Source organism: Cavia porcellus, unplaced genomic scaffold (assembly GCF_034190915.1).
Source record: "Cavia porcellus strain 051 isolate PalLab524CR breed Dunkin Hartley unplaced genomic scaffold, mCavPor4.1 scaffold_12, whole genome shotgun sequence".
Taxonomy (NCBI): domain Eukaryota; kingdom Metazoa; phylum Chordata; class Mammalia; order Rodentia; family Caviidae; genus Cavia; species Cavia porcellus.
This window is the reverse complement of record NW_026947495.1, coordinates 50,710,713-50,733,797: the sequence shown is the minus strand read 5'-3', so window position 1 is coordinate 50,733,797 and position 23,085 is coordinate 50,710,713. Positions and strand designations below refer to the sequence as shown.

Genomic DNA, 23,085 nt, shown 5'->3' with positions numbered 1-23,085 from the left:
TGTTCAGACTCAAAAGTGACCAAGAACAGACTAGATCTTCTACCTTCGGAAATATAGCAGGGTTTATGATGCCAGATTTGCTCTACTGTTCACTAAATTTGGGGTGTTAGGTTGTGAAAATATGAATCTTCTGACTATATAATTAATAATTTGTACAATATAACAAGGGTTTAATTATATACTCGGGTTCATTCAGTTGTACAGATATTAAGTGATTCAGTTTTGCATTCTGTTCTATAAATGTGAAAACTTGGAAGGACCATTTAAGAATGCTTCACTGTATTTCAGTTATTGTGCAATACAAAAAAAAAAAAAAAGAAAAGAAAATAGTATGGCTTTGGAATGAATGTGAATGTCAAGGTCCTGGTGTCCCTTATGAAGAACAAGAGATTGTAAGGATGAGAAACTTGGAAAGAGCAAAGATACAGAATGGTCAAAAAGATATCATCCCCAGGAAATCATCTTTTGCTTCCAATTTGTTTTAATATAATTCTGTTAATAATACAGACTGCATAAATTTAACTGATAGTCTATACACAAAACTTTTCAGTAAAATCAGAGGGATTTTGACTGTATGACAAAGGCTAAAATAATCTTCTATTGAAAAGACAGCAATGACTATATGGCTTACTTCCGTTCTAAAGCGTTGGTCTTCTAGTGCATTTTAAAATGTGTTATACAAGCAGAATCATGCAGCAGAAGTGTGCTAGACCCATAAAATGTGTTTTATAAGAAATATATAGCCATTAAAATGGTATGCAGTATGAATATAGATTCAGATGTAGTATGAATACATACACTTAAGGCTGGGGGTGTAGGTCAGTGGTAGGGCATGATCATAGGATGTACAAGGCCTTGGTTTTGATTTCCAGCATCCAAAACATACATACATACGTGCATACAATAAAATAAAGTAAAATTTACTTAAACATACATAAAAGTGTAAACAATGTTATTCGTGGCGAAATTTTAGTTTTTCACATATGTCCTTTAACTTTTTTATTATCTGATATGTAAATCAGAATTATATTTTACTGTAGAATCAGAAAAATACAGATGTTGTCAGTTTAAAAATATAAACCAGTATCTAGCATAAAGTGTTTCCTTTATCTTAGAAAACAGCAAGGTAGATAATAGTCAAATCAGAATGGGCCTCGTAGTCCACTTTGTGTGCTTTAATTTTGTAACTTGAACAACTATTTCTAAGATGACATTATATAATCTATTAACTAGTGATTTCTTGCTGTTTTTTTTTTTTGAAATTTTGTATTACTTGTACCCTTTTACTGTTTTTTTTTCCTTTAAATAAAATTAAAAAAAAAAAAGAAAAAAAATAGCAAGGTAATAATATTTAACATAATGTGCCTAAATCTGTTTTATGCCTACTTAATTAACTGTGTAATATTAATAATAAAGTTGTGGTGATATTTACTTTGGTAGAATCCTAATATTTTAAAAATTATTATTTTTAAAGCTTGATATTAAATAGCAAAGCTATTAACTCAGAAATCTGAATTACTTATTTTATGAAATAATTCACAAATATTTCAAAGTTTCCCATTTTGAGTGGTATAATTCTGTGTTTTTCAGCTAGTTCATGCAAACTTATCAGATCAAACAAGACTATTTTACTTTCTCTTTTCTATTTGAGTGTCTTTTATTTCTTTCTCTTGCCTAATGGCTCTCGCTAAAATTCCCCGCACTACATTGTATAAAGCAGTGAGACATGTCTATCTTATTCCTATCTCACAAGAAATGTTTCTAGCTTTGTCCTATTCAGTATTTTGTCATATTTACATTCTATATTATGCTGATGTATGATATTCCTATACCTAATTTGTTCAGAGCTTTTATCATGAAGGAATGTTAAATTACATCAAATAATTTATTGCATGTATTATAATTAATGTTAATAATGAAATTTTAAAAATTAACAAAATTTTTTGCCATTTGATGTCACATTAACAGTTTAGGAGTGGGCCATAGTGAGAATATTCACATCACAGTAATGAGCAAAACTTACAAATCAGGGTCTCTCTGTTTTTTCACATAGAGGACTGGATGTTAACCTGATTTTTGAGCTAGACCAACACACTACTGGTATAATTCTTAAGACTTTATAATTTTAAAAATGTGTCTTTAATAATTAAATGTTTTAATTTAATAAAAATATAAGTGAATTGAACAAATTCCTTTTTTAAAAATCACTTTGAGTATTTTCAGTTACTTTCTACAGAGAATAAGCAAAGCTCTTTAAGACACACACACATTCTCACTAGTATACAAATTTCCTTTAGTAAGATATATTACATGTAATTGTGCTTTATAAGACCTATGTCATTATTTTATCTACCAATATATAGATATAATTTAATCAGAGATTTTTAAGCATTCTGTTTATAAAATTCTATAAATCATGATTTCTGTTGCTCTGACAAGGATCTTTTTTCTAGACTTCGAAGGATATGTGAAGATAGCTAACAATTGCCCGATGATACCAGAACAAAACAAAATTGTATATGTTCTGCTTTTAAAGGATATGATTCTAATTATTTTTAAACATTCAGTGACTTCATTTACCTTATTGTATATGTTTATATAAATGCTAGTATTCATGTTGCATATCTCAGACAAACTGCATACCAGTAATAAACTTTGATTATTCACAACTGGAAAATGACATGTATAATACATAAGTATATAAACATTTAAGTATTCTCTTTGCAAAAATAATTATCAAAATCTCCACTAAAACTCAAAGATGTAAAACATACTTGGGTTTTGTTGTTATACACATTCCAAACAGGATAGTAATTAAAGAAAGTAAGAAATATCTAAAGGTATAATTTGGCCTAATAATGAATACAATGTAATAGACATATTTATGATCAGTTAAAGGAATCCCAGTGGGATCCCAGGTGTAATATGAGTTGGTAAAGTCATATCATCAGAATTATTTTGGCGAAAATATGTTAAAGATGCTGGATTAGAAATTTGACATTGTTCTTTATCTTAAGCCTTGAACATAAAGTCTTATACTTTAGAGCATAGTCAAGTGCTACAAACAAATGTTCATATCACTGTAAGACAAATTACCTTGTAAAACAATGAAAACAAATATAGGCATTCTATTGAACATTATTAAGAAGCAATTAATAGAATTATTTACATTAAAGTGGTTACTGAAAATATACCTTGAGCTTATGTTCCTTCCTGTTGATGATGACAGCGGTAATCTGTTGGTCCATAAATATTAGAATAGTACAAAGCAAAGCTGGAATGATAGCAGCTATTATTGTCCACCAAGGATTTGGGCCTAAAGGTGTAACAAACCAGCCACGATCATCTCTGGTAGGCTATACAAATAAAAAAAAAATGTACATATCAGTAGCTGGGTTACTGAACAGATAATTATATTAAGTTTTGTAGACACGACCAGGAAAGCTTTTAGTATAAACTGACAAAGTGTAAGGTATAAAATTAATAATAATGATACTCATGAAGCATACATAAGGTGACAAGCACCACTTTCAGTGATTTAATAATTTTAACTCACGATTTTCTTCACGACACTCTACAGAAAATGATACAAATATGAAAAGTGAGGCACAGATTAGACTAGTAAATTTCCCAAAGTCCTAAACTCAGTGAGTAGTGGAGATTAAGTTTAGACTCAGACAGTCTAGCTCTAACAATTTGTTCTCAATCATTACCTCTGTTATACCTCTAAATTACATGTAGTATTAACATTTGCCATTTACTATTGGTAAATTTATTTATATTTACAAATACCAGGTTAACCACTATGCTAGAATTGAGGTACAAAGATAAGTCAGAGTCTTCTCTCAATAGAATCACAAATATAAATAAGCAGAATATTTCAATATAACTTATTTTAGATACATATACAGGCCATTGCATGAAAACGAGGGAAAGGTGTTAGTCATAGACTCAAAGAGTTCTAAACATGGCAGGTGCTTGAGATAGATCCCAAAGGAACTCATTCTGACAAAAAACGGTTATCTGAGGAGTCCCCAGCCATGTTTGACTCATGAGAAAACTGAGGATCAGAGAAGCAAGAAATTGGCTCAAATTTACATGTCCCCTTAGTGACAAATCTTAGTGATAATTCTTTTTCAGATCTGTTCTTATGTTTTCAAGCCCTATCCACTCTGCAATTCTGCCTCAAGATAATGTATTTTTCTAGGCTTCAAAACACTTTCTTATCTTTTAGGAGCACTGTACTGTAGCTATTCCAGCTATGACAGAGAATGGGGAATTTTTTCAAGCAATTTTCAAATGTATATTTATGTGATTCTTATATTTTTATTTTATTTTATCTATTTATTTATTTTGTTTTATTTTTGGTACCGGGGACCAAACTCATGACCACACATTTGAAAGCAGGCACTTATGCCGCTGAGCTAAATCCCAGCCCTATATTTTTAATATTAGACCAAAATTTTAGTTGTGCTGTAGGCACTTTATTTATTGATGTGCAAATTATATTGTGTATACTTTCATGAAAGTATGAACATCATCTAAATGAAGATTAGACAGAGAAAGAAAGGTTAAATTCTCTAAGTACTGTGAAAAATTCACCTTGAACACACTTGGCACTTGTAATTTTGGAGATGGGATCCCGATGGCATAGTCAATTAAAACCATACACAGAATTGTAAGAAAGACAGCAAAGTCACTCACTATGGATCGAACCTAAAAATAATGAAAACACTTGTCACTTGAAGGAGCTATAAATATCAAGGAGTATTCAGGAACATAATCTAGAGTCACACTTCATAAACACTCTATGACATAATATCATAACATTGCATTTTCTGCATACTATAATATTACCACTTCCTCTGCCAGTACCTGAATATACGCAGTATTTACGTATTTCTGTCATTAAGATGGGTACACATTCAACCTTTCCAGAATGAAACATTATGAAACAGGTCAGGTTATTTTGACACTTATTTAGAATCAAAGTTTATTATAAATTTAAGAGACTGAAAATTTAGAACACAGAATAAGGTTTCATGGACAGAATTTGATAGAATTTTATTTCTCTTTTTCATGTAAGAATATATTAATTTGATAAATTTAATAAATCACCTATTTATTTAGCACAATATTTTACTTAGTGGATATAAGATATAAATATGACAGTTGGTAGGGTGTACAACAGAAGGGGTAAGTGACAAAATTATTCAAATTAAAAGATACTTTATGTTAGGCTTTTTAAAAGCCTTTTCATATTGTCAAGCTATTTTTGAGCAAATATCTTTATACAATTACCAATAATATCTATTTTCTGTCAGGATCCCTTTATGACATACACACAAACTCACACAAAATGTTTAAGACTGTTTTTTCAACTTACAAATAATGATTTTCTATTAACCAGATTAAGTTTTGAGGGATGGAAAGTACTCTTCTACCTTAGTGAAGGTGGCAACAAAAGAAGCCCTTTCTGGAAAGAATAATTCTTGAAATATTTTCTTAGAGGGTAATTTTTTTTTTATCAGAATCTATAGCTCAACCCTAAAAGGCTTATTTCCTTATTTCTTTTTTCCTCTTTTGGCGGAATCAGACATTATAGGTGTTACTTTGCAGTGTTAAATATTGAGCTAAACTGTTTCTCTGTTTACTTTCCTTTCCAAATATGCAGATGCAAACATGGTGGGTTAGGGGGAGGGATTGACGCTTTAAAACCCAAAAAATAGAAAAGTGTTCCAATGAGTTTTGCAAGGGCTTTCCCAATTAGAGTATGTAATAGTGATTCTTCTGAGGTATCTGTCAGATTGGAAGAATTCCCACTGCTCAGGGGGCAAGAAAGTGACAATCAGGAATGCAGCATGTGCTCTGAATTTCCAAAAATGTAAGTGGGAGAGCGGCAGCTGATCTTTGAAGTATGCAGTTAGGAGAAAAGCCTGTAGGGCTTGTGCTCTCTCTGGCACCTACACCACAAAATGCTTTTGTGTCATTCCGCCCACACCCCCACATCTTATCCGGCAGGTCACCCAATTTACAAGGCTATCACAGGTTTTTCACCTCCATCACTTGCTCTTTCTTTTGTCCTAAAGCACACAGAATTCCATATCATGCTGGATGTTAGTTCATATTTAGATCAGGAAAATTATAGTCTAGGTACCTTGGTTGGAAAATATCGGCTAGTCTTGAACTGCTTTAGAGTGGCTGACATTGTAACTGTGGAAAAGAACAAGATCACCGACCAGAACAGAACATCTGGGACATAGGGGTGTTCATGGCCACAGGCTCGTCCAACATATTCTCCATGCAGTGATTTGCATTCCTGCCACGGGAATTAAAACAAATGGAGTGATTAAGAAAAAGCTGCACACTTTTCTTTGAGAAAACTAACATCTTTTGATCAATTGCTGTTGAGATTTTGAATCTTTTCACCAGGACTTAAAAGACGCTATACATGACTTCCAAATTCTACTTGGATACATAATTAGCAGTGTCAAAAACATAGCATATAAAATTTGAACATGAATTGATTTGCCAATCAGTGTGTAATAAACGTAATGTCCACTAAGCTCCTAATATGAAATTTATTTAAATTATATTTGAGAGTGAATGTTTACTAACCTCAGACATATATCTTCTTAAATATCTCCTTTAATTAACTTTTAGGGCAACCCTATAAAATAGATAGATGTCATTGTTGATATTTCATGTCTGAGGAAAGAGATATAAGAGGTCAAGCAATTTGTTTGTGACTTTATTACTTCTGGGTGGCAGTGGATCTGTGACATGGGCATGACTTTGGTGAGAACTATAGCATATTAGGAAGGAACAATTATTTTGAAGAATTATCTAATCCAAAACTACCAAGAAGGATACGAAAGATAACAAGAAATATATATATATATATATATATATATATATATATATATATATTTACTGAAATTAAATTATGAGTCAGAAATGGGTCTCCTGAACTTAAATAATAATTGCAGAAAAAATCACTATATGAGCAAGATAGAGTGTATATTTACTGTATCTTCTCCATGGCCTTTTTTTCTGGTACTATATTTCTACAAACCTCTAAAGTATCATTTCTAATTACTGCCTTAGCCATAAGGTGGCAGCAAAGTCAAAAAATTTTTCTTCATAAAAAATTTTAAAAAGGAAAAAATTCTTTTAAAGTCACTTTGATATGTCTTATTTTAAAAATTAGATTACTAAATTCTTTTTCTATTTAAAAAATATAGAGAAAACCAAAATGACCCAGTGACCTTATTAGATCTTGAGGTATTTTGGCCCTGAAACAGAAACTAAGTTATGTGATGTTACAGAAAGATCCTACAAAAAAATATGGACTAAAAAAACATGGATTGATCACTAGCAGTTTGCCTTATGAATCAAACCGTAAGCCTTAGAGTCTTTGAACAGCATAAAAATACCTTCTATAGATTCTACATTAAAACACAAGCAGCTACACTGTCATTTGAAAACTAGCAAACAACTAGTAAAATGGACAGGAGCAGTTACCCTAAACGTGAGACACTTAAATACTGGACACCTCTAAACTGCTCAAAAGGATCTTCCTCTTACTCTGATCTAACTACAAGTACGTCTCTTGCTACCTAAATTTCAATTATCCATGTGAAACTAGTACAGAGCACAGTAAGTTGGCTAATTTAAACACCACAGAGAAGTGCACCAGAATTTAAAAATCCTTTCAAAATTCTGTATAATAGATAAAGAGGCAAAAACAAATCCTTGTATTTTTCATTCCCTTCTCTGTGCCTGTCCAGAGACGATGAAGAGCACTTACTAAGCAATGTAAGGAACGCAATGGGTAAACACAGTGGCAAAGTACAAAGAGAAGCTGAAGGTTTCATTATAATCACAGTATCTACTGATTTGTGGGCATTTGCAGTCTTTTCTTTAGATTTAGAAGTATTCTAAATATTTACTATGCTTGGGTGTGTGTAACCTCAATTTTAAAAACATAGATGCCAATGACCTGCCGAGTTACTTTACTTCAAAGCAAATCCAAAGTATTGTTCTGTTCTTGCTTTCAGAGGAAAGAATAGTCATTTTGAAAAGAAAAATTATGACCTACTAAATTCAACATTTGTATTAATTTTATATTAATTGTACTTCCAAAACACATTTACACTTAGAGGAGAAGTTCTGAAATTCAGAAGTGAAAACCGAATCCAAATTCCTGCTCTCTTCTTTTGAATCTAACATATGGTTTCTCTTACAATGGGTACTCAAAAAATGCTTGTTGACAATCTGATTTCTACTAATTACTCTTCAAACATATTCTAAGTTTCAACAATTCTATAAGTTGGAAAAAATGAGTTCAATAAAATAAGAAATTAAAGTTGGCATGAGTATCATGCCCCTTATATACATTCAAGTTAAAGTATGCAATTCAGGAACTGAAATGATTCTTACTAAATTACTAGGTAATTGCTTGTGAATATTTAAAATCCTGCCTAGGCATTCTTTAAAATGGTTAATTTTGAGATGTGCCAATACATTATACATTATAGTTTGCCATAGATGTTTGCATTAAGTAGTAAATATGTAAGATAGAACTATTTTTCAAATAATTGTATAGTATTTGTTAAATATTTAACACTTGCTATATATATAACAGTTTGAAAAAAATCAAGAAAATTTTTTGATCCTTTGCCCTTACTGAATTAGCAAGGTATAATTTATGGTTCATGAGATACATAACTCAATAAAGTAATATAGAACCTGTCAAGTGAATAATTTATGTAAATTGAATGTTGCATCACTATTTTTGCAAAACTAGTTATTATGGCACGGTACTTTGTTAATAAAATACGTTTGATAGTGATAATAGGGAAAATCAGTATAAGACAAAATTTAATAACATACTTAGGCTTAAAAAATTACAAGATTTTTTTATTACATAGCATTCCCTTTGGGGATAAAAATTATTTTTAGTCTAGATTAGTAATTATCCATTGCAAAAACTGTTTTAATTAAAATAATATGAAAAATTCTGCCAGAATGTTAACACTTAGTAGAGATTCTTTAAAAATAAAAGAAACCAAAACACCAAGTACTACATTTGCTTTGATTATAAAATATTTTTCGCCATATTCCACTTGATTGCAAAGCTTCTGTTATCAACAACTAATTCATAGTTAGGTCAATTGCACTGTAAGTATGTTTTTTGTATGGTTATTGTTGAAGATTTACTAATGTACAGAATGAATTTTATTATCTAGCTTTGAATTTTTCAAGGAATATAAAACAGAGCAAATTATGACATTAAATGAGAGAAATCATTATTTAGATTTTCCTGTTGAAAGAGACATCTAGATGAGGGACACAAGCAAAGGGCTCTTCAAACACAACAATTACAAAAAGGAGACAGAGCTGCAAGACTCAGGACTGGATCTCAAGTCTAACTTCTGAGTAATTGTATCACTTTTTCTTGTTTAGCTCATCAGTTCTTTTATTGGTTAATTTAATTGTTTCTCTGAACCATTTAAAATAGCCTAGTACTGTTATCTCTCTAAAAAATAGAAAGAAATGAATGTTAACAATAATAGAAGAAAAAAACAAGAGTAAGCAAAGTCTTCTTATTGAAGAAGAAATGACTAGGGTTAGAAGAAAGGTAATGAAAATGTTTGAAGATAATTTTATTAAACCTAGGTTTATTTATATAATTCAGATACACATAACAGTCACATCCATCATAGGGAATTTGTACCTGTACGTGATACATCTTGACTCTTTCTTTTTCCTATTTCCTTCTCTCCTCAGCCCCATTCCCTTCCTTATTTACAAAAGCTTTTGTATCCATTTTATCCTTCTTCTTTCATTTTTTTCTTTTTTCTTCCTTCTTTCCCTCCTTGCCCCTCTCTAATTGCTTTCTCACTGAACAATTTGTTCCTATTGACTGAAAATCTAAATAAGGACCAAGGTGTATAATAGGATAGAATTTTGAATAGAGAAAAAGTTAATTCTGACTTTGGAACAGAGAATAAGTTAATTCTGAATTTAAAACAGAATAAGTTAATTCTGATGCTGAAAGAACACATTTAACAGAAAGTTAAGGTAATAGACAAAAGATCACATGAATCATGCTTAGAGTTTTATAGTATCTGTGCGACAACAACAAAAAGATTCCTATAGTCCAGTAACTGGCTCACTTACTTACAGTATGTGTTTGATCAAATGAATTAGCATTCTTATGGCTCTGTGCTCATGGCTATAATGCAATTTGAGCTTATACAGGTAGAGAAAGTGGCAGAAGGTTTCAACTGTAATGTTTGCAAGTAGGTACAACAGAAAACAAACAAAAGTTACCCAGATATTTTAATATTTATTAAAAGAGAGCATTCGGTTTTCCAAAGGGCATGATTTCATTGAGCAGAAGGATGCATTATATGCATAAAAAGATGTGAAGACATGCACAGATATTATAATAGCTCAAAAATGCAGGAGAAACAATATAATAGGAGAAATGCAGCTACGAGAAGAAAGAAATTGCATAGAAAAGAAAACTATAAGAAAATAAAAACCAAGGTACAGAATTTAACTTCTTTACAGAAAAAAAAATACGTTGTTATCCCTTTTCTCGAATGAAAAATACAACTAGATGGAATCAAGAAAACTATTGAGAAGTTCCAGAGTTTTAAATAAAGTGTCTTTAAATGAAGGTGACTTTTATTTGTTCAAAATATTTAGTATATACACTAACATATTAAGAACTCTGCCCTCAGCATATTGTAAACGGCTCGCAGATCTCAGAGTCAAATAGGAGTCCTGCCATAGTGTTTCAGATAGGTCAACACCACTCATATTTAATGTGCCTTTGATTCCTCTCAGTCATGTAATTCTGTGTATGATTGTTTCCAGAAAGATTTGGTATGTAAACTACTAGAAAGTTTTTCCTTTGATAATGAGTGGAGGTCCCTCCTTACTAATGTGGGTACCTGAAAAGGAATTTAAAATTAAAATTAGGCTATCTTTCATAATATTACACATTCAAAAAATTTACCTTCATGGCAATAATTTAAAATGTCGGTCAAATCTCTTACAGTAAATGAAGCAATATATGACTTATTCTTTAATGCCTTACCGATACAGTTAGGTTCTCCCAAATTATGTCCGAGACAGAAATATTGGATTCCCTCCATTCCTTCAGGGTATCATTGCTGGGATTATGTGGCTCCACACAGTTACATCTGAAAAGGCAAAATAAGGTTTTTTATGAAATAAGTAACTTTTAGTCACTGTGCCCAAAACATATATATGATAACAGCATCCCACCATGTGACAGACAAGTAGTTAAATCACCCAAAACAGATTATTCCAAATCAGGGTAGATATATTGCTGGAATGCTGGACCACTCTACAGTATTTCTTGGAACAAGAGGTTCTTATGATAGCTACTTGACTGTAAATTATAGGAAGTGGAAAAATAATAAACGTCTGTGTGTTTGAGATCTAAAATGTCCTCTCCATGTTATATGTTCAGAAGTGGGGTTTTCCAAAGGTGGTTGATTATGGGTGCACTGTATTTACCATGGATTGGTCTGCTGATTACTTCCTAGCTGTGATGTTAGGGGCCTGGTCAGTAGAGCTGAGCTACATGAGCGGCAAGGGTGTTCCCAGATTCTCCTTATATCCTTATTTCCTAGCTGCTATAAGGATGAGTTACTTTCTTCTACCATGCCCTTCCACTATACCACTTCTGCCTTTGAGCCAACCAACTATGGATCGAATTCACTGAAACTATGAGGCAAACAAACCGCTTTGCTTTTAAATTGTATTCATCAGGTATTTTGTCCCAGTGACAGGAAAACTCACCAAAAGCACCAAATCTATTGTTATATTAGGTCCCTGCTTTAATTAATATTGTAAAACCATATCAATTAAAACTAAAGAAGTTATTTAATTAATGCTCTAAAGATCATTTATAACTTTGCTATATAATTCAGAATTACAGCTAAATTGAAGTGAGAATCCTTCTTTGAGATGAGTAATAAATCAAACTTCCAATGCACAACTGCTTTGAATACCCATTGTATATAAATGCACAATAATGCTGGTTTGCAGTGGAACAGCTAGAATAAGAAAGACTTGGAAACAGTGGTATTTTGTGTCATAGAAAACACACTTTCAGGTCAAGTGTTACTTACAACTTTATAAATCATTGAGAAAAGAATATAAGCAAATATTACCAAGAAATTATTGGCCTTAGACATTATCCTCAAGTTAGTTTGTTTTCCAAAAAATCATTCATAAACCTGCTCTTTCACTCTTCATAAAGCATTTTCTTACAGAAACATTTTGTAAGTGGTGACTGGGGCTCATGATAATCCACACAGAGCATTTCCCAGCTTGGATCTGAGCCTCTGTGAGGATAGAAATTTCTAGTGACAAGGACTTTAAAGGAATAAGACACAGAACTAATACAGAGAGCTACTGTGACCTCCACAGTAAGCAGAGAGAAGACTTTCAGCAAAAGGGCAACAAAGATGCCAGAGATAAAGTAACGGACACTAATGAATGACTCCAGGCTGTCCCTAAGACCCATACTGGTTTCCCATACAAAACACAGACTTCTGTGTCAGACAGATCTACAGTTATTGACTGTGTGACCATAGGGAAACTATGTAACTACTCTAAATCTTAGTTCCTCATATCTGAAAGCAGATGAAAATACTCTGGAACAATGGAGGTAGTCAGCATTTCACTGTGTCCCTCACAGGCTCCTTTTCCAGGACTCCTTCCAGGTATTCTCCCAAAACACCTTGCAGCCCTGCCCTTGTATTGTGACAACTGTGGTCCAGTGTGCTATTTCTCACAGCTTCATCAAATTGGATAAATGTATTTAAACCTGAAGCTTTTATTTTATACATCACAGACATTATCTAAAGACCAGGAGATTGTTGGTCCTTCCTGAGTCTGCATATCTGATCCTGAAATCTCAGCAGACTGTTCTCAGAAGCTACATGTTTGTATGGGAAGTTTGAAAAAGATCACTCTATCAGTCCTCGGTGGCCAGAAGAGGGCTTTGAGAGTTTAGTGCTTCTGTTCTTAGAAATGAACAGCAGATATTCTAAAATAAATAAGTGTAAGACGAGGAAAATATAATTTCCTGTCTTTACACTGATGAAGTTAGCCTAAATTATTCCAATCCAAACTATAACAAGTAAAGAAAAAGAAAAAAAGAAAATATGAAGAGATGGCATATGAACTGGGGACAACTTCTGTTAATCTCACCCAAAATAATTTCTGGTAAGTTTTACAATAAAATGGAAGCATTAATACAAAACATTCTTTAAATGTACAGTATAGCTTAACACACTGGATTGTGTAGCTAAATCTGTTACACTCATTCGAACCCAAGCATTTAGCTGAGTGATCATGAATGAGGTATATTAATATTCTAAATTTCAATTTCTTTACTTGTAAAGTGGAGAAAATGAGAAGACTCAACTTTACAGAACTATTATGAGAATAAAGAGGATAACATAAATTTAAAAAAAAGCACCTAGACCAGTACCTGAGATAGGAAAATACTCATAAGGAGTATTATGATTGTTAGCAATACAGTTAATAATACTATGGTTGTTAATAATACTGTTAATTTCACAAGCTCATGGACTGCAAAGTCCAAGGATCAGGAGGGAAAGATAGGGTAGTATGTATGCCTCTTTACATTTTTCTCCTCTACATTTTAAATAAACAGCGGTATAAAATGCCAGTATGTTGATGTATGGGTGTGGGTCACATGGCTTAAAATACATACACTTTTTTATAAAACATAACCTCTCCCACCTTTACTGCAAGCAAGTGCTCTAAACTATCTTGTTTATATAAATGGCTCCAGAGGGACTAGATAAACATCATAATTAAATGCACTCATCCAGAAATCTTTGCTTTTGTTTCAAGGATAATAGAGGTGATCAGTCTTCCTCACACAAGAAGAGCCTGTGATTGTCTTCTGGAAAACATAATTTGGTAGAACTCCCTTCAACGTTACCGCTAATTTTAGTTCCTGGGTTGCAGATGCTCTCCTTTTGCCTTTGTAGTTATTAATAGCACCTTTCTGTGTGCACTGAACAGTAACGGTTTGTGATTCATTTTTTTCAAGCCTTTTTATTGACTAAATTAGCCTCCCGAGTGCTGTGTAGCGAATTAGGTATTAATATAATGCATATAATAAAAATCACCTATCTATAAAGTTCAGAAATGTTTTTACTATTTATTTTTTATTTCAAAAAGTATTTTGAACTATCATAATAATAAAACCATACTACAGAATATTTATAAAATAAAAAAGAAAAAGAAATCTCTCCTACTCTTTTCACTATAGTGACTAGAATTTTTTGCTATATTTCTTTTAGTACTTTTTATTTATTTTCAACATACTTTTATGAGCATATAATATTTTCAGTCTTTTATATAGCACTATAATGTAATGCACTTTTATGCTGTTATATTATTTTTGAGAGTCAACATTTTTTAAGGACCACAACAGTTTACTTACTCATTTAGTTTCTTCCTGTTAAAATCACTACTTAAATAATACAGTAAAAGATCTTTTATGAATGCATCTCTTCCTATAGTTAAAATTTTGTTCTTAGAAGGTATTTGCTAAGAACTCATACTTCTATTTTTATTATATGACAAAAATCGCTTTTCAAAAATATACCACTTCACTTTGTAAGGTACCACCATTACTAATGAAAACTAAAAAAGATAATAAATATCTAACATAAATAAGAAATTATCCTCATTAAATTCTTAAATTTTGTTCCATTGGAATTTCACTTCCATTCAGATGGCTACATCTTCCCTCTGGTTTCTATATAACTTTGGAAATATTTATCACTCTTTTAGCACCCAATATGTTTACTTGATCATATTTACGTTAATTATAGTTGAACACTCATTTATATAATATTTAATTTGTAAATTCTTCAAAAGACAATAAGCTCCATGAAGATAGGTTTCTCATCACTTTTATACACAGGTAGCTGCACATCACAGACAGCCTTGCTTGTTCATTGAATGCTTTAGCAATTTTAAATTATTGTCTGCAAAATACTAATAAATTCTAGTGGAGATACATGGAAATATATGACAGTTCTGCCTTCAAAAGAGTTATAATCATTGTAATATTTTACTAATTTTTATTTGAATAGGCTACAGAAGAAATTTCTTGAGATGTAAAACCAAATGAACCGAGACTTCACTCTCATTAACCATTTACTGTCTATTTAAAATTTAATCCTGTCATTTGTGACAATAGGGATAGAACCAGAGGTTATTATGTCAAGTGAAACAAGCCAGGCACAGGAAGACAAGTACCAGTTGATCTCACTTCTGTGTGGAATCTGAAGCAGTTGATTGTATAGTAGGAAGTAGAATGGTGTTGCCAGAGGGTAGAGAGAATAAAGGAGCAGGAGGATAGGAAGCGTTGGGACACTCTAAACTGCAATTAGACAGGAGCAAAAGTTCTGATGTTTCATCACCCAGTAAGGAGACCATAGATAATGGTAATGTATCATATTTTTCAAAAGCTAGAAAAAAGGATTTTGGATGTTTTCACCATAAAGAAATGGTAAATGTTTGAGGAAATGGATATTTTTACCGTATTTTGAACATTATACAAGGTAAATATGTATGAAAACATCACATGGTACCCCATAAATAAGTGAAATTTTATGTATCAGTTAGAGAAGAATTTAGTTAAAAATTAGGAACAAAAGACAAATGTAGCAAATGTTTATATTAAGAATGAGATGGGTGGCTACTTAGTTTATTGAATAATCATTTATTGAATGCCTATACTTGTACTCATTTGATTCTAACATGCTTGGGAAATCCACTTTCTTAAAATCAGCTTTTTAGAGTGGAAAACTTTATATATATGTGTATATATATATATATATATATATATATATATATAAAATTTGGAAGAAGTGATTTCAGAAATGTATAAATCTGAACAAACCTGTCCATGTTGTGTTATACGCCAAGCACTTTGAAGGCACCATAGATACAAGGGTGTGCCTACTAGTCCTGGTCCTGGCTTTATAGAGTAGTAGAGGTACACAGACATAAACCAAATAAAGACAAGGAAAATATAATTAAAATTATGTCACTAACAACTCTGAATAAATTTAATCAGTTCTTGCACAGACAATAATAATACTTTAAAAACTGAAATATAGAAGTTTTCCTAAATCTGTTCAGTGAAGCCTGAAAGGTTCACAAGCTATGAAAATCACTTCCTGTTCATATTTTTCCACGTCTGTGGTCAGTTTTTGGAGTACTGTTTTAAATTGTTCTTTTGCTTAATTTAATTCTTCCAGACAGTTTCTCCACCAAATTCACATCAGAGTTAAATTTTGGGGGTCCACATTTATATACTTATTCAATATTAAGAGTCTTGTGCAAATTTATTCAAAATTTCCAGAATAAACCTTTAAGAGTAGTGCTAAGGATAATAAAAATCAACACAACTGTCTTTACCTACCAAAGGTAACCATGTATTGTCAATTATTTTGCAGTATATTCAGTTAATAACACAGTAAGCCTCACTTAAGCATGTCTACAGTATTATACCTGCACTGTGGGGGCAAAGCTGTTACACATTTTCTACCTTAAAGGAGAGTCAAGTCTACTTGAGACAGTGAGGAAGAGAACATTGAGTATAATGTCCATCAGGAAATCATATCTGTTCAAAAGAGATCACTATCCTAAATTATGTAGAAGACTAGGGAAGTGTTAGACAAAATTTTAAAAAAAGACATAGGAAAAAACTTGTTGTATTTAACTACAGTTTATACACACACAGGAAAGTACAGTAACTGACCCCAGATTTAGCTTGACCAACCACTTACAAAACATCAATTTTTCTTCAATCTTTCTTCAGTCATTTTTGAGAATTTTAGATTATTATTATATATTACAGAGTACTTTATCTTAAATGAGCAGAACACTTTATTTTATCTTTGTGATCTCTCAAAATCAAAATGATCAGAAAAATTATTCCCTCAAACTCATTACTTATTACTAACTGACACATTTAGTTAGATTGCCTAAATATATGTGTGTGTGTGTGTGTGTGTGTGTGTATGTGTATGTGTGTGTGTTTGAAACCAAACAGATTATCTCAATACTTATCTTGGCACAATGAAAGTAAAGTGTGTAATTTCAAAAGTAAGGTCTGCATAGTACTATGAGATTAAGATACCATATGTGGCAAGAAAGCTGTTTAAAAATCAAAGACATTTTGTTCTCTGGGTGGTAACTATGAATCTAAGGAAATATGAATAGAGAAGGCCCAAGAACAAATAGTATCTGAGACATAGATCCTAAACATGGTAATTTTTTCCCAAAATCTTCCACTTGAAAAACTATATGGTATATTATGGTATGTATATAATTATAGATATATTCAGCTTATAAAAATTGAAATTTAGACTTAGTGTGTTCAAATCATGATATTTTCTAGAAATCTTTCTGATAAAACTTGTGAAAGATGACGCAGTAACATCTAAGTAAAAAACCTTAGGTGGCCACTAGTATAATGACCCTTAAAATCAATTTGTGTAAAAAGGTCCCAGCAACCAAAACAAGAAAGCCACGTGTCATATGAACTTCATAAAACAGACCTGAACAAAAGTGCAAGATTATACATTATAATAACTGTTATTACCAATGGTCTCTTTATGTTCTTTAATTAAAGCAACTAAAAGTACACAAATAAATATTTATATAGTTAATGCATAACAAAATTGATTTTGCTTCTCCATAAATCTAGTAATAATAATACCCGATCAGATGCATGTGCACAATATGGAAATCTGTTTAACTCATAAAATAAGTTCTGATGGAAGAATTTAGGCCCATTTATTAGGAAGATACTTTCAAACTGGAGTACAGGTGCATCATTACTCTTAGCTGGAGGTCAAACATAATATAAAAACCAATGTGTAAGGAAGCAAGGTACCTGGTCAGCACATTCCCAGGAACACAGTGGCTCTGTTCCTGCTATATCCATTTCAGGTGTAAGAGGAACTGAAACCTCACTTCCCATCCGTGTTGAACCAGATTTCCACTCCATCTACCTTAGTAATTTTAGTTGTAAGGCACATGGGCAAAGGGACACAGTGATCAGTATGTGTTCATGCTCAGGTTCAAATATGTGGGTTCCAGATGCCCACACTGATCTAAATAAAATTGTAACTTGAACTCTTGAAGACCTTTTTAAAAGCAGAGATAGAAGCAAGGAAAAATCATAAGAAAGATGTGGTGTTATTACCACCTGTTATTACCACCATGCTGGGCAGTAATCATGGGCACGTAAAGCAATTTCATTCTCATATTATCTGGTCAGCCTTTGTCTGATTTACCTCTGTTATTGTCTGGGTCTCATCATTTCTTATTACTTAAAGGCTAAAATTCCGTGTTTATTTTCTTTCTTCCCAAACATCTCCACTGCTTTTTTTTCTTTATTTTCTCATTTTCAAATATACACAACTCTTCTATTATAAATTGCACTTCTCAGGATTTCACTGCCCTCTCTAGAAGACACATTTTTCACTTTGACACCAAAATTATCTGTGCATATTTTCTCCATTTTTACCACCTACTCCCATCTAGATTGTTTTGCGAATGGACTTCTTATCCTGCCTCCTCTTTTAATCCAAAGTTCTTTTGTTTTATTAATACGTGTTCACAGTGCATAGTAATTACATCAGTTTTGGAAAATTAGCACACGGTGAATTTTAATCACTTTAATCCTCCCCCACCTTCTCTCCTCTTCACAGATATCCTTCTCCATCTCCAAAAAGTCTGTCTCCCTGTTTCTCTCTTGCTTATTTTGTTTTTTTATTTATATGTTCAGCTTAGGGTGAATAAATCAAAGAATTGGTTCTTTGAAAGAATAATTGATAAACCTTTTACCAAACTTAACCAGAAGCAAAAATGAAAAGACTCACAACAATGTAATTGCTGCAATCAAGAGGGTTGTAAGAAATGGATAAACTCCCAGACATGTACATATTACCAAAATTGAACCAAAAAATTATTTTAAAAAAACTAAACATATCAATACCAGGCAATGAAATTGAGCTAGTAATAAAAAACTTTTCTAAGAAAAGTCAAAGTTACTGCTGAATTCTACAAGAACTTCAAATAAGAACTAACATCAGTATTCCTCACTCTTCCATGACATCAAAATGGGAGGAATGAGCATAGATCTAAATATTCTCAACAAAATACTTGTAAGCAGAATGGAACAAATGATTAGAGACGGTGAATAAGTTGGCTTCATCCCAGTGATGCAAAAATGGTAACGCATACTGTGAATAAATTAATAAATATAATACGCTCTATAAGTAGAAACAAAGATAAAAATCACATGATCCTCTCAAGAGATGCAGAAAAAGCCTCAGACAAATTCAACATTCATTCACATAAAAAGTCCTATGAAAACAGGACTCACACTGATGAAACTGATAAAAGTCATAGCCAGGAGCACACTTGAAAGGCAGAAACTGAAAGCTTCCTTTAAAAATCAAGAATAACAAAGGATTCTACCCTCCCCACTCCCATTCAATACAGATCTTGAAACTCTAGCTAGAGCAATCAAGCAGAAGACATAAAGGGATATGCACAGGAGAGGAGTAAGTCAAACCATTTTTTATTTTCACATGGTCCTATAAGTGGAATACCCCCCAAAACTTCACCAAAAGACTCTTAGAACTAATAGATAATTCAGCAAAGTGGCAGGACACAATATCATCACCCAAAAATTAATAGCATGCTTGCTCACCAATAATGAACCTATTGACAAAGAAATTGGCACAGCAATCTCATTCAGTGTAGCTTTAAAAAACTTAAATGCCAAGGAATTAATGAATACTGTTTCTTTGTTAAATAACACCATTTATTTATTTGTCATGTTGGCTACAAAAGTAAAACAAACTTCCCAGTGTCAGATACCCATGTTAACTGCCTCATTGACTCTAGAGGAAAACATCCTCAGCTTCTGCTTCTTACACAGACTCTGAGCCTTGAAGTCCTTTCCACAAGTGATCCCGTCCAACTCTACTACAAGTTAGGCATTGTTGTTTCCAGTTCCAGATGATGGAGAACTGGAGCTGCTCACCCCAGTTCACCCAGCCTGTTTGTGGGAGAGTCCGTACGTGGACCCTGGATCTCCAGAGGGCGGGCTCTCGCCACCTTTCCACACTATCTTGCCCAAACAGTAGTCTAAGTGGAAAGTATGACTCTGGTTTACTTCTGAGGTGTGTAAATGGCTTGTCCATCGCTGGGCTCATGGGCACAAATTCAATATCAAAACATTATGTGCTGCCTTTCCCAGTACATAGATGACAGTGCTGGAAGGCCTCTGACTCCAGAAGGAGTGAAAAATCTTTGCTGCAAAAGGATGACTGTGTCTTAGTCCCCTCGAGAGCCATCAGAATGGCCCCAGGGATGTCTGTAAACCCTGACTGTTTCTCTTTTCAAATCCTGTTCCCTTTCCTGCTTGATCTCCAGTTTTACCTCTGTAAAGATGCCTTCATGCATTTTTTGTATTTTAAAAACAAAACAAAAAAGATAGAAATAATACAGAATTTCAAAACACTAGGAAATTATCACCTAGTTATATTAAATATCATTTTCTTAGAAGTAGTTGTTCAGTTACAAGATTTTGGCATTAAAATTATCAAAAAAATCAAACAATGAAAGCACAAACTTTTTCTTGGTAAACTTAAAGAGATTAGTAGTATAATTGCCTAATACACACACACACACACACCCACACACACACACACACACGCAAACATAAAATCTTTCCTTTTCTTCCTTTTCTCCTTTCCCTATCCCAGTTGATCTTTACTTTTGAGCATTTTCTTTCCCTTTCATTTTCATAATATCTAGTATACATTTGGAATCTTATTACTCTTTCAGGTTTTTTTAGTTTTTTTACACTAAGGAGATAATACAATATTTAAACAGGTGAGTTTGATTTATTTCACTTATGAGTATGCTCTCAGGTTGCGTCCATTTATCCATAAAAGCCTCAAGTTTATCTGTCTTCATAGCTGTGTAATACTCCATTATATAAAAATACCACATCTTTCTTATTTCTCACATTGTACATCTTAATATTACTCATGATTTTCCACTTATTTGATATGACTTTCTTATTTTTGTTAGCCTATTATCCTGCTTTTACTTTCATTGTTCTACTGTCAAGCTTGGCACATTATTCAGGACTCAATCTTTGTTTCTCTAATTTTTTTTTCTTCCCAGACAAGATTATATATATATATATATATATATATATATATATATATAAATGTCTTAGTCCCCTCGAGAGCCATCAGAATAGCCCCAGGGAAATATATATATATTTGTACCAAGGATCGCACTCACAACCTTCCAATCGCACTCACAACCTTCCACTTGCCAGGCAGGCACTTACGCCACTGAGCTAAATCCCCAGTCCTAGATAAGATTTTAAACTGATTCCTTAACCTGAGAGAGCTGCACTGAGCCTGGGAGAGCTATTAAAAGTGTAAGTAACCTGTGCCTTCCCACGGGTTCAAACACACTTGCTATTTCAAACACACTTGCTCTGCTTTTACTTGTTTTATTTATCCTACATTGTCGTTTCCTTTGGAGACCTTATTTGTATTCATTGGTGCAGTAAACATTGTATCAGGGTCAGAGATATAACTCAGAGGCACAGCGCCAGGCTGGCAAGCGTGAGGTCCTGAGATCAAGTGCCAGTACCAAAAATAAATAAATAAATATTATATCAGAGTAATGAAAGCTGAGTTTAATTTCTTGATTCATAACTATCCATCTGACTTCAAAAAAATGTTTCAACATTGTAATACTCATCTTACATTCAAGTCTGTTTATTCCCTCTACAGAAACTGAGCTCTTGCCTTATTTCTTGGCACTTTTCTAACCCATATGAATTTTTAGCCGACGTCATTAACTCCAGACGGCCTCTGTGAACCCAGAATCTCACTGAAGTATTCTTCTGATGTGGTATCATTGCTTGCTGTCAAATTTCTTTTCTTTCCTTCTTTCTTTTTTTTTCTCTCCTGGTAGGGAGATCGAACTCACAACCTTGCGCTTTCCAAGCAGGCACTTGTGCCACTGAGCTAAATCCCCGGTCCCCCAATTTCTTAATGTAGTAGCCCATCTCATGTCAAGTTTGTTTATAATCCTTTCTAAACTGAAAGCTCATTGAGGGCAGAATATTATACATGATCATTTCCCTAGAATAGTGCTTGGCATGGAGTAGATTTGAAAATAAAATAAATAAGGTTGGGTTTCCTAACGAAGAGATCCATATTCTATTGCATCATTTTCTTTCCAAGTAAAGTTGAATGAAAAGCCACCTATCAATGTTACCTGTGGTTCTGATCAAATTGCTCTATCTTACCTGGTGCTTTGTGAGTATCTTCCTTTCTTAACCTGATTCATAATACTGTACGTATTTATACTGAGAAAGTTATTTTACATTTGTACTTAGATTTTTCTTGTGCAGAAATAAGGGTACATTATTTACAGTTATTGCTGAAGACCAATGTCTTGGTTACTTTTCTAGCATTGCTGAGACAAAATACCTGACACTCAAAATTAGGGAAGGAAATGTTTATTTAGCTCACAGTTTGTGGACCTTTCAATCTATAATCAGCTCCAAGGCAGGGTGATGTGGTAGAGGGGCAACAGTTCAAGGCAGCAAAAGATGGCAACACAACAAGAGCAAAAGAGGATGAGTGAGGAGTGGAGACTTTCTGTCCCTTATATTGTATATAGTCCAACTGCCCCGGGTGGGTGTGGCACTCATATCCATCATCTCAGCATTGGACCATGAATAAGTCACAAACTCTGTTCGCCTGTCCTCATGACTGCATGGGACTTTAGAGGAATGTCCAGACACAAACCATAACAACAAGAATAAGTTAAAGTACCAGGACTAATATTATTCCCAAAAGTGTGTTTTTCACATTGTTCTTAACCAAATCATAACTTTAAACTATTTTTCTATGATTTCAA

General features: G+C 32.8%; 1 protein-coding gene across 14 annotated transcripts in view; it reads right to left on the bottom strand.

The window, feature by feature from the left end:
• Nucleotides 1-23,085, bottom strand: part of Slc4a10 (solute carrier family 4 member 10) — a 288,459-nt gene that overhangs the window by 28,203 nt on the left and 237,171 nt on the right. For all 14 annotated transcript variants that reach the window (XM_063259159.1, XM_063259164.1, XM_063259163.1 and 11 more), the window contains 4 exons: nucleotides 11,114-11,219; nucleotides 6,158-6,319; nucleotides 4,603-4,716; nucleotides 3,195-3,356 (listed from right to left, as the gene is read on the bottom strand). In XM_063259159.1, the coding sequence (XP_063115229.1) occupies nucleotides 3,195-3,356; nucleotides 4,603-4,716; nucleotides 6,158-6,319; nucleotides 11,114-11,219 (544 nt within the window). The remainder of the gene's footprint in view (nucleotides 1-3,194; nucleotides 3,357-4,602; nucleotides 4,717-6,157; nucleotides 6,320-11,113; nucleotides 11,220-23,085) is intronic.